The sequence below is a fragment of the Acinonyx jubatus genome, chromosome A1 (assembly GCF_027475565.1).
Source record: "Acinonyx jubatus isolate Ajub_Pintada_27869175 chromosome A1, VMU_Ajub_asm_v1.0, whole genome shotgun sequence".
NCBI classification, from domain to species: Eukaryota; Metazoa; Chordata; class Mammalia; order Carnivora; family Felidae; genus Acinonyx; species Acinonyx jubatus.
In genome coordinates, this window is record NC_069380.1 from 120,594,045 (window position 1) to 120,611,852 (window position 17,808).

The 17,808-nt window shown below is 41.5% G+C and overlaps 1 protein-coding gene across 15 annotated transcripts in view; it reads right to left on the reverse strand.

Moving 5' to 3' along the window:
* The window catches only part of PPP2R2B (protein phosphatase 2 regulatory subunit Bbeta), a 507,195-nt gene that overhangs the window by 55,477 nt on the left and 433,910 nt on the right, over positions 1-17,808 (reverse strand). For all 15 annotated transcript variants that reach the window (XM_027042182.1, XM_027042186.2, XM_027042168.2 and 12 more), the window contains one exon: positions 2,515-2,692. In XM_027042182.1, the coding sequence (XP_026897983.1) occupies positions 2,515-2,692 (178 nt within the window). The remainder of the gene's footprint in view (positions 1-2,514; positions 2,693-17,808) is intronic.

Sequence of the window (17,808 nt, forward strand, 5' to 3'; positions counted from 1 at the left end):
TAACTAACTGGTATTTAAATAAAAACTTAAAAAAAAAAGCCTTGGGCAAGTATCTAGCACTCCTCTGTGGTGGAGACTAGACTAGCTAACTGTGTACCAAACCAGGTTAATCTTTTTTTTTTTTTTTTACATGCATAGCTATATTACATTTCCTAGCCTGCTTTGCAGTTAGAGGTAGCCATGTGACTGACTTCTAACCAATGGAATTCATGCTATTTGAGGGCCTGGCTCAAAAGAGGCTCCCATGTGTGGTTCTCTATGATCTTCTCCTTTGCTGTCCTGATTGCAAGTAAGCCTGGTGACACTGGGGAGCTGCAGGGTGGAAGGACCTAATTCTCTGATTCACTGATTGGAGGAGGATGCTTGCTGGTGGTGATCATCATAATGACTCCATTATAACAGAAGTCATCTTTTATGTGTTTGAGCCACTATGAGGTCTATTTATATCACAACATTCAGAGCTTTACTTTAACCAACATACTCTTAAAGTGAGATTTCCTGGTTACATTTCACCATCAACTATCTACTGGATAGTTGCACTTCAGTGACCTATCGCACTTCAAACTTGACCTATCCAACCAAAATGGTATTTTCTGTGTCTGAGAATGTTCTAGGTACTGGGCTACAGGAGTGGATCATACAAAGTCCCTTCTCTCATAGAATTTATACTCAAATATGGGGAAACCCCAATACACAAGTAAAAAATCAATTTCAAATAGTGATAAGTGCTGTGAAGATAACAAGGAGAGAGGGCTACTGGGGACTACTGGTAAGTTACTGGAAAAGGACCTCTGAGGAGATGACATTAGATGGAAGTCTGAATGATGGCTTGTAGTTAGCCAAGTGAACTCCAGGGACAGAGTATTCCAGAAAGAGGGAACAGCAAATACAAAGAAGAGATATAAGAACAAGGTTATCCAGGAACAGAAAAGAGGTTAGTTGGCTGAATCAGAGTGATTTCGGGGAGAGTGACATGATAGGATATTAAAGAGGGAGCCAGGGCCCATTTCATTTAGAATCTTACAGTTCAAGGTAAAGAACTTGGATTTTATTCCAAATTCATTAGGAAGCTACTAGACTGTTTTAAGCAGGGGGAGAATGATATCTAAATTAAATACTGAAAGGTCCACTCTGTTATGAGAACATGAACTATGTAGGAGATCAAGAAAAAATGGAGACTGAACAGGAGATTGCTGCAGTCACACAGAGGAAGGAATAATGGCCTACAGCACCATAGGGTAGGAGGAGCAGAATGGAAAGAAATGAGTTGATTAGAGATATATTTCAGAGGAAGCATAGGCAGCCCTCATAGACAGATTGGGCTGGGGGCATGGAGGCTGGTGAGGGAGAGAAAATAATCCATACTGACTCCTAGACCAGCTGCTCAGCTTCCTGGGTTGAGAAACCATGAACGGAATGGAAATTCAAGTGAACAGTCAGATTTGTGGTGGCACAGACCACAGGGCAGGTAGTGAATAAATGACCGATCCATATTATTAAAGAGCGGGTCATCATAATGGAGTAAGAATGTTGGCTCAGACATTCATTCAACATCTTCTTGATATCTGTGGATTTTAGCTAACAGAGGAGATAGTAATACTTACATTAGGGTTTCTTTGATATAAGAAAGAAACCTTACATTAGGGTTTCGGTGTATGAAGACTAGAAGGAAGTGTGTTGGGGACTTGAGGACTGCTAGTAAAGTTTGGTGTCTCTTGATCCGCATGCTGGTTACACAGGTGTGTGTTGGGTGAAAATTCATCAAGCTGTAATATTATGATATGTGTACTTCTCAAAATGAGATTCTATGTGGGACATTTGGGTGGCTCAGTTAGTTGAGCGTCTAACTCTTGATTTCGGCTCAGGTCATGACCTCACAGTTCATGGATTCTAGCCCTGCGTTGAGCTCTTCACTGACAGTGTTGATCCTTCTTGGGACACTCTCTCTCCCTCCCCCTGCTCCTTCCCTGCTTGCCCATGTTTTCTCTCTCAAAACAAATAAATAATACTTTAAACAATGAGATTCTATGCATAAAGTTCCTATTGCAGTGCTTGGAATGCAATAAGTGGCAGCCAGTATTATTTCTACTATTATGATACGATGAAAACCATCTCATGTGTACCTGTGGTCCATGCTGTCCATACAGGCCATTTATAGATCCTTTAACAAGAGAAAGGAATCTTAACTGAATTCTAGGGTCTTATCTTATAGTTGATAAAGTCACAACTGATTTTAATTAATGACACACAAATGCCTCTGCATAAAGGAAGTGATTCAGACTTCCTATCCAGAGCTAGTCCTGGACCACTATTTTAGTAATTCAATACTTCTCTAACTTTGTTACAATGAAAGATGGATGCCAATGTAATTTAAAAGAGCATAGTTCTTTCTCCACAAGTGCTAGGAGTCTGTGGTTGTGACTGCTCCTCTCTCTTCTATTTCCCCCCAAGCCTGCTCATACCTGAATACATATGATTCAAGCCAACTGGTTATTGACCCCAAGGAAAGGATACTAAAACTTTGATTGGTTATTTCAAAGTTCCAAAGGTTAATCCTCAGGTCATCAGCTGACATGTAGGTTTCATAGTCGCTGTTGACTGATATGGAGTTGATGTGATACGTGTGTGCATTGGCGAATACTCTTCGCGGGGTGGCCTCCACCATCAGGTCCATGGGTCTCAGAACAGGCACCTGGGATGCAAGAGAAACAAATCATTTCAGAACCAAAGTTCTTCACTAGGGAAAACGTCCGCATGTTTATGTCCTTCATCATCACAACACAAAATCATAATCACATTTAAAAAGCTTGAAGTTAGAGAAGCAGACTGATAAATCACATACTCCTGTTTCCTCAGTTCCTTCTGGTTTTTTTTTTTTAATTTTATTTTTCCCTCTGCTACTTTTAGTTTTACTTCTTTCTCAAAAGATGTCATCATCACTTAGCCTTCATGGGCAATTTCATACTTTATAGATTCTAAGCATTTTCCCTGGACCTTCTAGGTGGCCTCATCTTCGAGAAAGTGCGCTTAGAAGCTACTGATCAGGAATTAGCTTCCAGAGCTGTTGTTCCAAGCTGCCTGTTTGTTTTAAACATGAAATGTACTTGGAAAAGGAAGTTGTGGGAAAATTTTAGAAATATGTAGTTCAACTTTGACCTACATATATATACTTCATGGCTTTGGAGGTCTAGACCCCATCCTGGCTTTTCCCCCCAATCTTTAAGGGCATTTTGTGAAAATATATAATCACCCAAGATTCTAATAGTTAATTCTAAAATTCAGCCATGATCATACATGGCACTCTTTGACAACTTGTTTTACCTGGGAAAATCTTGGTTTATATTTACTACCTGGTGTACGAACCAGGTAGTGTCCACTTTCACAACAAAACTATCCTCATTTAGACAATAAACTATATGGTCAGCTTACTGATATCTAAAGGGTCCTCAGTGATTATTTGTTGAAAGAGTGAATAAGAATATGTAAGAAAATGTTTTCTTCTCCTCAGGTCAAAGAATCAGGCAGTTAAATCATTTCCCACACATGAAGGTCTTCCAGGCAAATATGAACAAGAAGACCCAGACTCTTCTGATTCTTTTTCTTTTTTTTAAGTTTATTTATTTTTGAGAGAGAGAGCGAACAAGCAAGCATGAGCAGGGGAAGGGCAGAGAAAGAGGGAGACACAGAATCTGAAACAGGCTCCAGGCTCCGAGCTGTCAGCAAAGAGCATGTCGCGGAGCCCAAACCCACAAACGAGGAGATCATGACGTGAGTCCAAGTTGGATGCCTAACCGACTGAGCCACCCAGGCGCACCCCCTGACTCTCTCTGTGAATTCAAGGGCACTTCTGACAACTCCTGGGTGAACTGGTTCCTGAGAAGGTGAGGGAGAACAGCAATGCCTGGCCGGGGACAGACTAAAAACGAAACAAAACAAACACAAAACACAGATGTTGTCCTTTAAGAGAAAGAAGAAAAAAAAAGGACCAAAATTTCCTTTATGAGGAAGTCACCTCTTGCAGCTGAGCTAACTTGCCGACTAATTTGCTACCAGGTAGTTGATTAAGGCATCAACTTCTGAATTTGTTTCAACCCAAGGGGTGAGGGGAAGAGGGCAGGAACAAAGGTTACATTTTGTGAAGTGTACTCACTTCAAAGGTATAACCTTTGACAAAACATAATTCTCCCAGTTCAGTCTTGAAGGGAGTTCAGATCACCTCTGAAGGAGATTTTAAATTAAATAATTTAAATAAATAAACAATTCAGAGAACTCAAGAGTCCTATACAGCTCTGGTGCTAGACACCCTGGGAGACAGAGTTGGCTTGAGATGTGGATGTAGGATGTGGTGGGGATCCTCTGAACACCAGACCAGGGAGGGGAAGGCAAGCCTTCATGTGCCCTCTATGCCAATTATGGATGATGGTTTTAGAGCATAAGCTCAGGAAGGGAGAGAACTCGAAGACCTTGGTTCTCATCACAGACTGACCACAGAGTGAAAGGCTGTGTGGCCATGGGTGATTAACTTGGCCCTCCTGAGCTATGGGCCATACTATTTGAAAAACCAATAAGACCCACTGTGCCCTAGTTATCAGGAAAGGTCACTGGGATCTGTGGAGATAACATGCTCTCTGGTTCACCTGCCTTCTTGTTCTTTGAGCAACATCTACTGGGCTCCATACAATGTCCTAGAGAATCCAACCAGTGAACCAAACCAGACACTTCCTGCCTTCGTAGAGCAGGGCTAGACGGAGGAGGGAGATAGGAAGTCATGTCACAACAAAATGTCGTAAGTGCCCCCAAATAGATGATATCATGCAAAAGAGGATTTAACATGGTCAGGGAGGCCTGGAGAGCTGTTGCTGAAGAAGTATTGGATGGATGACTGTGAAGGATGAGAACAGGTTTACTAGGCCAGGAGGGGAGGAAAGAATGTTCCAGTCAGGGACAAGAGCATGTGCAAAGGTCCTAGGGTGGGGGTAAAGCAAAATGAAGGGTCAATAGGTCAATGTGGTTAAGACAGAGAGAGTGATGGGAACCATGGTAAGAGATGAAGTTATAGGGTAGGTCACAGGCAAGCCCCCACCCCCAAAATTTTTGCCATTATCCTTAGAGAAATGGGCAGAACTAAAAAGATTTCCAATGATTGTGGTATGATAAAGTTTGATTAGATGATTCTTGATGTACAGGGGAGAACAAGTTAGAGGGCAAATGAGGTAAGTTTTGGAAAGGAATGTGATATACCATCCAACACCAGTTAAGGGTGCATCTGAATTAAGACTTTATAATGGATAAAAAAAAAAAGTGACTCTGTTCTTGGGAACTCTACCCAAAAGTATTTATTGGGCATTTACTCCTCTGTGTCAATCATTCTGCGGATGTTATTTATGGTAATTCTTTCAACAGCTCTGTGAAATAGGTTGTGGTGTGAGTATTAATACGAAGAGAAAGCTCAGGCTCAGAGAGGCTAAGTCAGTGGCCCAGGGTTGCCCAGCTATGAACTATGAGGCATTGTCAGAATTTAATACCAGAGCCTACCTGACTGCAGACCTAGTGCTCCTTCCAATGTATCATACCACATGCAAATATCATATGTGGCAGGAAGTAATAAATGCTCTGTAAGTGACACAAATAAGCTGCCAGGAGAATTTATGGAATCAACACTATTACTGATAATAATAACGGTAGCAGTAGTCAGAGTTTTGTAGTTGAGTGCCTCTACAAACCTCAGTTAGGTGACGTAGGTGTACCTGGTATTTGAATAGGAGTGACTATTCCGTGTACTTCCAAAAACACATGCCATGCTTTTGTAGTCTGTCATAAAGGAACGCCCCACCTGGAGCTTTTGAGTGCTACCTGCGCATCCTCTGCCTCCCCACCGGCCCCCTCCCAGAGGTAGCAGAGCTCAAAGCGGGCTCCCCAGGGCCCCAGAAGAAATGGAATCTGCAAGGACTTCCTGTGGCTCCTCCTAAACTCTTCCCTGAGCCTCCTTCATTACTGTGCATTGTCGGCGGAGGCTTCCCGTGGCTGTGGTGACAAGGAGGGAGCGTGACGGCCAGGATCAAGAGGCATTACAAAGTGGGAACTGCCAGCCCAGAGCGTCAGCTTAACGTGATGGGCCTGCCTGCTAATTCAGGCTGACATATTCCACGATGTACCACTTAATAGGGAAGGCTCCGCGTAGGTATCTGGGGAGAGAGCCTCTAATGCCTTACCTAGATAAGGCAGAGGGAGGAATGTCATTCATGGTATGCCAGCACCATTCTCATGTCCAGGTCAAGACTTGCCCACTGCCTAGTGATGCCCCTCATAGGAAGGAAGAGTGGGGGTCTGGTTCAAACTGGACGGGATGACTGATTGGGAAGCCTTGTTGGGACTGTGTTTTCCAACTGCACTGGCTACATACTCCCTTCAAGGCCAGGCAGGGAGAAGAATAGGACACTGTTCTCTCAGTTGGGCCCACAGGACCTCATTAGGGATTTCTCTGTAAGACACTGATGGAGGGCTTCTGTGCTATTGGCCAAGCACTGTGTCAGAGCTCACCAGCCCCAATGCCAGGGCTCTGCTTCATTCAGCTGTCTGACTTCTTTGGGCAGAGCACTGGGGAAGACTATTCTGCTTGTCCATTTTACAGGGGAGGATCAAGGAGGTGAAGTATCCTGTCCAATGGCACACATACAGTACACTGAGGAGCTGAACCGAGGCTATTTGGTTCCTGAGTGAGCACAATGGTGCAGATGAAACTATTAGTGTGAAATGTGATCTTGCCATTTTTGCAGGTCCAAAATCATCAAATCTCAGTTATTGCCTCCGGTTCAGCCTAATATTTTGGAAGGACTCTGTGCTATAGAGATGTGACACTGAATCATGGAACAATGAATCTTGGAAGGGCCATCATGTGTGTGTGTCTGTGCGTGTGTGTGTGTGTGTGCATGTGTGTGTGTGTGTGTGTGTGTGTGTGATCGGGATGGGGAATTTAATGGCAAGCTGTGGTTGTCAAGGCTTTACCCTCGTCATTGCTCTTGGTAGTACATTTGGATTCTCATTTATATCATGCTTAAATAAATATTTCTGTGGATAAGTAAAGTTTGAAAATGACTGGCCCAGGCAGTACCTAAAATCAGCAGATGTACATTGTCCATGGTCACCCAGCTTTCTACCTCTCATCCCAGAGCTTCCTCTGCCCCTTCCCCATACCATGTGCCTGAACTGTTCTCCACAGGACCAGAGGCTCCTTCTTGCCAAATGACAGGACCAGAATTGGACAAAACCCAGGACCAAGCCAGGACCTTTAGTTTGTAGTTCGAAGCCTCTTTTCTGAGCAATGTTGGCTGTGGTTGACAAGGCTAGAATCAACTGTGAGACAAGGCCAGTGCTGCATTGTGCCTGCAATGAGAAGAGAGTCCTTGGCCCTCAAAGGTGGTTCTGCAGTGCACTGCTGGGTTTTGGTCATGTCCCTCCCTCAGGTGCCTCATATTCCTTCTGGACCTTGATTCAGTTACAGCTCATTGTGCTGAACCTGATTCCAAAGGATGAACACACTAGCCCAGTGAGCAAGACCACCAGCATCATGTTAGAAAATCAGATGATAACATCTCAGGTCCCAAGAGAGGGGTCTCAGAGTCTAACCTGCTATAAAGCATATAGAAATATATCTCATCTGTAATGTTAGTGGGATGTAAGGAGCCTAGAGAACCACACCACTGCCTCTCTCTCAGCAGTGAGGTCTCTGTTCAGTTATCCCCCCTGAGGGAGGCCCTCCATGCCCAGCCCACCTCAAACAGGACACCCTCCACTCACTATCCTCTTCCCCAGCTAACAGCTTAGGATGTTTTAAACACTTCAGCAATTACAAGACTACACTGTTAGCTAGCTTGACAATAAGTGAATTAAAAAAAAAAAAAGAAAAATATAAACACTCCAGCAATTCATCAGAGAATTCTCATCAATATCCTGTGATTTATGTTGGTAGATATTATGATCCCTTTTGCACAGATGAGGGGACTGAGGGCAGAAAGGTTAAGTAATTTGTGTAAAGTCACACAGTTGGTACACATACGTGGCACTCTTGACTCTGGAGTCTAAGCCCTTGGTGGCTCTCTATTGTAGGCCCTGGAAGAGCCCACTGGGGTGTGTGGGAAAGAGGCAAGTGAAGAGACATTTCAGTGCAGGGCATCTGTGCTGTGACAGAGGTCGGTGGGCACTGCCCAGGCCGTGTTGGCCAAATGGGTTATGTGTCCACCTGGGGAGGTCAACGGAGACCTCGAAAGGAGAGGGCTATGAAAGCAGGCAGGGTACAAAGGGTTTGTAGGACTCGATCAGGCAGAGTCGGGGGTGCTCTAGTCAGAGGGACCAGCACACACAAAAGCTCAGGAGGAAGAGAGCAAAGAACATGTGTGCAACTGTATCATTCCATGTGTTTCTGGGGGAGGGTGTCTGTGATTTATTCACTCAACAAATACTGAAGTCCCTACTCTGTACCAGACATGAAGAAAACCTGAACTGGGTAAGGGGGTAGACAGTGGATGGGCTTCTACTTGAGGTGGGGTGATTCTGGAAGATGTCTCTCAGGGAATGACTTTTGAGGGGAGATCTGAATGCAGTGAGGGAGGGAGCCTTATGGCTGTCTGGAGAAGAGCATTCCTGGAGGAGGGAAGAACAAGTACAAAGGTTGGAGCACCTGAGAGTGGCTTGTGCTTACAGTATAGGAGGAACAGCAAGGAATCTTTGTGCTGCGGTGGTTTGTAAGTGAACAGCAGCAGATGTTGGCTCAGTAGTGAGCACTGGATGACAGATGTGACTGTGAGGACAGGGAGGATTCAGGGAGCAGGGATAGCTGTCCAATACAGACTCCCCTTCTGGTTCAGCAACCCCTTGCTTGCTCTGTCTGTCACCACTCCTTCTGTCTCTCCCCACCCTTCCTTCAGTCTTCCTGCCCCAGCTATTTTCTAATTATCTTTCCTGCCTTTCCTCTTGGAAAATACAAGATCATCTTTCAGTTCCCAGAAGCCATTTACTAACAAAATGAATGTTGCTGTCATTTGGCTTATTTTGTGACCATGCAGGCGATTCTTCACAATCTTCCAGAGCACCTAAGCAGGTGCCATTGGTCACAAAGCACCCCCTCAGAGATACACAAGGAAAGCTGTGCAGAATCCTGAAGCCCCTGAAGCCCCCACTTGAAACGACATCTGTGAAAATGCACAGCGGGAAGAGGCTAGAGGTGAGGACTCAAGTGTCTTCATGCACCGACTCTTCACAGAGAAAAAACAACAGCTGTGTTTACCATGGCAACCTCCAGTGCCCCAGCAAGTTGACAGATTCAAGGCAAGGCTGAGAGAGGAGATGGCCTGATAGGAGCTAAAGAACAGAAAGAAGATGGAGTCATGGAGAAGAAAGAGGGAGAGAAGATCATATGTAGAAGGATGTGAATGGATTTCAGCTGTTCAGTAACCTTGGGTCAAATATGTTTGAGTTTGGTAGACCAACATTTGAATACCCTTGGTTGTTAAGTACAATTAACATGATTGACATTATGGAGCCTTTTGAAAAAATTTCTGTCCATTTAAATCCATGCTTGGATTTATCCATATCTCCTTGTCAATGTGTGACAGATGCTTCCACCTCTGTCCCAATAGTTGAGATTACTTTATATTGGGACTGATAGGCTATATTAACATCATGGGTTAGGAGGTCTCCATATCATCAGTTAAGTAGTACATGTAGAAATGTTATGACCATATATTGGCCCTAGATAAAACCTTCAATAAACACATATTGAGGGGCACCTGGGGGGCTCAGTTGGTTAAGCATCTGACTTTGGCTCAGGTCATGATCTCATGCTTTGGGAGTTTGAGCCTTGCATTGGGCTCTGTGCTGACAGCTTGAGCCTGGAGCCTGCTTCAGATTCTGTATCTCTCTGCCCCTCCCCTGCTCTCTCTCTCTCTCTCTATCTCAAATAAAAAATAAAACATTAAAAAAAGGACATGTATTGAGCATTTATTACATGCTAAGCACTTACCGTACAGAGGAAGCTCCTTAGGAAGCTTAGTGCAGACAGATTAACACACAACTTCCTACCCTTTCTTTTTGTTCCTAACAAGCCCTTTTGGGAAGCTGAAACCATGTCTGTTTAACATGGAAAAGAAACAGATGAGAGCTGTCTACCTCCTCCTTGGTGCAAGGAAACCATGACCTTGGTGCTCTAGATATAAGGCGGAATGGAGGATCTAGGGTGGTTATACTATCCCATCTAGAAGCCATACACAGTTAAGAAAATGCAGAAGCTAGGAAGTTACAAATTCCAGCATCACTTGAAGATTGCCACCATGCCCTTCTCTGGGCTTTCTTAATGAAAAATCCTTCGTGACTCTCCAATGACAACTATTTTAAGTCAAGGATAAAGCCAATAGCTAAAGAGAACCAAGACTTCATTGTCAAGGAAGAGAGCAGATCATCTTCAGAAAGGGAGAGCCATTGGGTCCTCCTGTAAGTATCCTTATTCCAAAGCAACACAGCTTTGTGGCAGAACGGCCATCTTCAAAAAACAGGAGTATGTAATGGCTTCCCAAGAACTATATGGAACAGTTTAAAAGGCAACCATTCCCCTATCACTAGCCTCCACATATTTTCCTTTCTGAAACAAAATCATCCCAGGAGATTCCCACAGCCTAAGTTCTCCTTCTCCTCTTTGTGAAAGAAAAACACAAAAGACATTCATTAACCCATCTTCAATCTTATGATGGTGCACTATCCAAGGTATAAACACTTCTGGGAGGGGTAATTGGATGATGCCTTTAATCAATGCCCCACAAATGCCACCACCCCCAGCTCGATACAATATGAATTTCTAATAAAGTTTTACTATTTATATTTAATCATTATTTGTCAGAATTATATATTTATGTTGTTCAGGTCAACTGTGTTCTAGTAATAATGTTAGCAATGATTATATCCACGAGAATTTTAAACCCTTACAGTCACACACAGATGGGGGGGGCTAGGAATCTATTTTTGTTCAGAAATGATCAAAGAAAGTTTTTAACATTTATTTGGGGGGAGTTAAATGAATATATATGTTTCAAGAAGAAAAAGAATATAAAGTTCTGACTTTTTAAGAAGTTCACATACTCTTTTTTTTATTAAAAACATTTTTTAATGTTTTATTTTATTTTTGAGACAGAGAGAGACAGAGCATTAGCAGGGGAGGGTTAGAGAGAGAGGGAGACACAGAATCCAAAGCAGGCTCCAGGCTCTGAGCTGTCAGCACAGAGCCCTACGCAGGCTCGAACTCACAGACAGTGAGATCATGACCTGAATGGAAGTCGGAAGCTCAACTGACTGAGCCACCCAGGGGCCTCAATTCACATACTCTTTTAATGGATATTGGTGGGTATTCAGTTAAGATGGTATTTAAATTCCAGGGGATGCATTAAAAAGGTGATGTAAAAGTTTTATTTTAAACTGCCTATGTTCAAAATACTCCTGAAATCATCTTTTGGAATTATTTACCGTTACGATGGAAAATGCTTTCTCATCTATTTAGAAATGCTCAGAAAAGAACATGAGTTTTCAAACTTCTGGGGGGTACACAAACACAAAATCTGAAGTTGCTTGGTGTAAGAAAAATTTTAAAACCAAACTGGATTTGAATCTTGGGCGGGCCATTTTCTAGCCATCTGGCCTCCTCCAGCTTGTTACTTTACCTTTTGCCCTGTCAGTGCTCCCTTCCATGATGTTAGAGAGAGCAACTCTCTCAGTAGCTTTTTTTGTTGTTGTTGAGAAAACTTAGCACAGTGCCTGATATATGCGATCTAATAAGAAAAAAAAATTACAGAGAACCTACTTTGGCCAGAATTGTGCTAAGCACTTTAGGCATAGCATTTATTGAGTCTTCACAATGATCTTAAGAGGTTGGTACTGACACTGTTCCCATTTCCCAGATGTGGATGCTGAAGCAAAGGAGATCGTAATGCTTGCTCAAGGATGTACAGTTATTAAGCTGTGAAGCTGCCCTTGAACTTGGCAGTCTCGCTTCTGCCTTTATGGTTGCTATTCTTAGAATTTTTACCATTAACTTCCATTTGTGGAAAATGGTTCATTCTGAGAAATTGCCTGGGGAAGATTTTCAGACTTTTTCTATTGGCTATGGGGTTTAGGCATCCCTTCTATCCACTCAGGGAATTCAGCCATGATTACAGAACTCAGCATTGCTCAGGAAAATTGGGTAGTGGAATGACTGTTCACTGGGTACCAATTAACTTCATCAGAAAAAAACAAAAAAACAGCTTAAGGCTTTTCTGGTTAGGAGTTTTCCAAATAGCTTCTGTCCACATTGTCATGAAAACCTTGGAACAATATGGTCGTTCATCCAATTATCAAACCAACCTGGGGGGCAGAGTCTGGCATTATGTGTGCCCATTATTAAAGGGTAATTCAGTGTAACAAACCAAATCGGGTATGTACAAAGACTGTCAAATAAAATAAACCACTAACAAATTAAATTACTTCCCATTTTCAGTGGGAAGAATGCCAGTCATTTTTCATTTTAAAAAATATGCATCTTAATTCCATTTAAAAAAAAAAACATGAAAAGAAGCATTTAAAGGTCTCTTGTGCTGTCTGCACTGAGGTTTATTTTCCACAGGCACATCTTTCCTGGTCCTGAGGCATGTTCTTTCAGAGAATTAATGAAGCATTAAGCCTCACCCTGGTCAAAAAACTTGTTTCCTCCATGGACCAATGGTGGATGGAGTTCAAAAAGCGAGAGCGATGGGTTGGCTCTGGCTAACAGTGACATATCAGAGTTGTTGTTTCCAGAATGAAACTGCCACTCAATAGCAATCCGCCAAAAACCCCAGGGAATCCTGTCCAAATAATATAATTTTTAGATTTCCCGATCACACCCTTCAACAGCCTCAATATGTCCCTGATTTCTTTTACTGGCTTTGTCATGTAGATTGAAATAAGCCTTAGAGGAAAAACCCCTTTGGACCAAGTCAGGCTTTGTGCTTCAGGTTCTTAAATATTTGAGAATTATATTCTTTCATTTGACAAACATTTATTAAGTGCCAATCACTGCTCTAGGTTGTACGTGTACAGAGTGAACAAAACAGATTATTTGTGGCACTTAAAGTCTAATAGAGAAAAAAGGCATTAAGGTCTCAAGGTAGATATATTGTTCCAACTGCCACTAATGCTATAAAGAGATGTATATTGTTTCAAGAGAGGAAAAAAATACTGCTTCAGTAAAAAAAAAATAGGGCCTCTAATGTAGATTGGGGAATTAGGTGAACTGTTTTTAAGGACGTGAAAACTCACCTCCCAAAAGCAGGGGCATAGCATCCTCTAAATCAGTGGTTCTTAACTGGGGAGAATTTTGCCTTTTAACAAGTCTGGAGATATTTTTGGTTGTCGCGACTGGGTGTATGCTACCAGCATCTAGTGGGCAGAGGCCAAGAATGATGCTAACTGCCCTACAAGGTACAGACTAGTCCCCAGCGAGAAATAATGATCTGGCCCAAAATATCAACAGTTCTGAGGATGAGAAACCAAGCTCCTAAGGAAATCCTTCAGACACAATGTCTAAATTTAAGATAGAGAAAATTAACCCAGTGTTAATGTGCACAATAGGCAGCAAAGAATTCCTGTTCATAGAGAGGTTAAGAATTGAAGAGTATATGTATGTATGTATACACACACACACACTCATAGATATACACTCATATATATACATACACACATATATATTTTATAAATAAATACTTTTATACACATGCAAGACTTATCTTCTACTGCCAGCTATAAGAACAACACACAATCCATAAAAACTGCCTGAGGAATTATTATATATTTTTTAAATCCAATGCATCAAAGATGGTTTTTATGGCAGATGAACAATTTCATGCTCTTGGTGTCTTTGACTTCTTTTGGCCTCTCTATGGAAAAGACACGAAAAATATCTTTCCCTCAGAAGATAAACTCACTATCTAATTACCAGTCCATGCAGCAGCCTGTAATTCTGCCAGTTTTATCTTATTTTTTTTTCCTCCCAGACACTTCCATTTTCTGCCAACATTGCTATTTCTCAAAGCATGTTTCCCTGTTCACTGCCTTTCCTGTTATTTCCCTTGATGTTTCACATTGTATAATTCCACAGGAAGAAAGGATACATCTTAAAATATCCCAGTAGGGGAAAATTTCAATTAACACCTATAGGTGGGGAAGAGAATGGGATGGGGAGAGGCAGTGGTTTAATTTCTTGGTTAGTTTGGGAAGGATTAATCGCAAAATTGTTTTTGTTGTTTTTCAACTGCTATTGATAAAAGTATTTCTAAAATGTGTCCACACAGTTTCTCCTATCCATGATTAGCATAAATATGGAATCTTCAATGACCAAGGATCAACAATACCTGTCATTTATTACTGCAGAATATACAGAACCCAGAAGATAAATATAAATTTGATATTTGCTTCAAGAATCTTAGAGTTCAAAATTACATCTGAGAAGTCATGACACTAAAAAGATGTAGAAGTGTACAAAGAACTTTGAAACATGGCCTTTCATAGATATGGACAAAGCTATACAAATTAGCTAACTGGTGTCAGTTCTGCCTCCCGCCAATAGATGGCGGTAGTGATTACTAATGACACTATAATTTAGTAACAAATTGGCTTCTGAATCACCTTTCGGAATTGCATCCTGTAGTTCTCATTCCTGGCTGCACATCAGAATCAAATGAGGTCTCTTATTAAAAATTGATGTCTGGGTCTGACCACTGAGCTGTTAAGTCAGAACGCCTGTGAAGTGGAACTCAAGTACTGGGTTTTAAAAGTCCCCTAGATGACCAATAGATAGAGCCAAGGCTGACAGCCAATGAATCTGAGGGGGGTAGATGGAAGAGTTTCCATACAACAAACTTGTAATAGTGGATGTATTTCAGGGTATGAGATTATACGAGTTTAAAATCAGTTTTATAGTTTTGGGTAGACTGAGGTTTTTGTGTTAACTTAAAACCACTCTGATTTTTAAAATACACAAATAAAAAGGAAATCATTTATGGAAGATACAAATGACAGGAAAAAGGTTACTATTCAAAATCTACAAAGAGTTCCTAAAAACTCATAAAAAGACAACTCAGTAAACCTTTTGGCAAAGGATAGAAACAGAAAACAGAGAAAAGGAAAACCAAACGATCAAGAAATATGTAGAAATACGCCCAACCTTATTAGTAGTCAAGGAGATGCAAGTTAAATTTGTGAATCTTCAATCTTATAGAAGATTAATTTTATTAATCTTTAATTTTTACTTATAAAAATTTTACTATATGCCTGTCAGTGTTCTAAGTCTTTATAACTGTTAATTCATTTAATACTCATAACAATTTTATGAGGTAGGTATTCATGTCATATCTCGTTACAAATGAGGATAACAGAGGCATGAAACAGTTATGTGTTGTAGCTTAAAGTTGCACAGGTTGTGTGTGCTATAGTTGAGACGCTAAGAGCATCCTCAACCTTAACGACTACACTATGCTCCCTTGTCAGCAGTACCTCTATGTGAATAGGCAAAAATGATAATGACTACTAACACCCTATCCTGGAAATGATATGAAGACATGGACTTGCTGGTGGGATTATGAACGGCAAAAAATTTTCAGAAGGTGATTCGGAAGAGGCTATTAAAACAAAATAACGTACACACCTTTTGATTTAGCAAATCCCATTTTAATGGAAACTATTCTACAAATACAAAACATTAGTTTGTGATAGTACCTGTTGGAGAACATTTATTGCAGCATTGTTAGCTATAATTGCACTCTAGCAAAATGTGGAAATAACCCAAATGTCTACCAATGGGGGGATGATTTAATAAGTTATAGTACACCCATACTTTAAAATATCTGTAGCTATTTCAAAGATGAATTGACCTGAAAGGGTGCTAATACTACTGAGCAGAGTAATGTACATAATATGGTCTCAATTTTGTAAAAACAAAATCATATCCATCTATTAATGCTAGTATGTGTTTGTGTGGGCAAAGAGAAAGGTATGGAAAGACACACACCGAACTAGTAACACGAATTACATTGAGATATGGGTCCACAATTTTGTATTATTTGACTTGTTGCTGTAACCATGCATTAATTTTGGACTGTAAAAGAAAAAGTAGCAAAATCCTTAGGTCTAACGTCCTGGCAGGATTCTCAGGATTCTTCTGTCTGCACCAGATTCTTCCTGGGAAAACTAAAGCGGCTCTAATGAGCACGATTTCCTCATTCCTATAAGCCCAGATCTGCTTTCTTGAACTGTCTACCTGTTAATTCCCCAGGTGATCAGAGAGCCAGTCCACTCCCTTCGCTATGCAAAAGCACTTAAGATATTTGAGGACAGCTCTCAACCCAGCCCATTCCTCATTAGGCAAATTATACCAAGACGCGGCCTCCAATCTTCATATCCCACCAAGGGTCAGTGCTGCTTCAGATCTACTGATGCTTTTCTTTACTGAACACATCTACCAGTTCGAAACATAGAGGGACCTGCATTCTCCTATGCAAGACATGTGTTTTTACTTATGTAGCTTAAAACTGATTTACCTCTGTCATAGTCTATACTGTGAGTTCAATTAAAATTCCCAGGTCTTTTTTTTCCCCCAAATAAACGAATGTCAAAATATCTTCTATACTATTGACTGTTTTTAACCTGAATATGATTTCCTAAGTTCTCCTCCAGATTTATCCTTTCCTTTTAAAAGTGAATTACAGGAATGGGAAATTATATGTGTGTGTGTGTGTGTGTGTGTGTGTGTGTGTGTGTGTGTGTGTGTGACATTAATGAATTATGGATTCTGGCTATTTGGATTTTTCCATATAATGAAGATGGGTGAATGAGTTAGGAAAGTGGAGAAGACAAGATAGTGTCCTGTAGTCTGGCTGCACGGTGGAAGATACCTTAAATCTTCCATTCCCCAATGTCAGGGCTGAATTGGAAATATAATATTTCTAGCAAATAAAACTATTACATGAAGTGGGTGAGGGAAGAGGTTATCTCTAGAGGAGAAGTTTTGCTAGTTCCAAGGAGAGACAGCATGAATAGGCAAAGAACAGAGGGGAAGGAAGGGAACGAGAAAGAGAAGAGGGTATCTGAGAAAAGCAGCAGCACACAGGACTTCAAAGAGAAAAAGCATGGCAAGCCTCCAAAACAGGAAGGGGGAAAGAGAAGAAAGTGGGAGCAGCAGTGAGGGGCAGGTAATCACCTAGTCTGGACAGTTTAGATGTCAAGAAACAGAAACCTCCTCAAACTTACTTTTAAAAAAACTCCTAAAAGACAAAAAACGAAAGGATTATTGTAGGACAGAAAAATCTGGGGGATTATCAGGACTGAAAATGGAGTGTGTGAAATAGAACAGGGACATGGCAAGCTGTGAGGGACCTGGGAACTATCGTTGTCTTTTGGTCTCTGTGTCTTTCCAGGGCCACCTGGTCTCTTGCTTCTCCCTGGATGTCTGGGCCTTTCTCCTCTCCTTACCACCAAAAGTTAATTCCATCTGTTGAGGAGTGTGACCGTGGATTCCAGTGAGTTCTTCTAGTTCTATTTCAATTATGCTTTCAAACCAAGTGCTCAACACTATTAGAAAGGAGAAAAGGGAACAAACAGTGGGGAGGACAAAGTAGGAAAAATGTAAGAGTCAAACCCCTGCAATGAAGGCTCTTCTCTTCCCGTGAACGTATCACGTTCATAATCACCTCCATGCCCCACTTCTAATTACTCCCTTCTTTCCTTAAGTCTTCCCAGATCCTGACCATGCCAGTT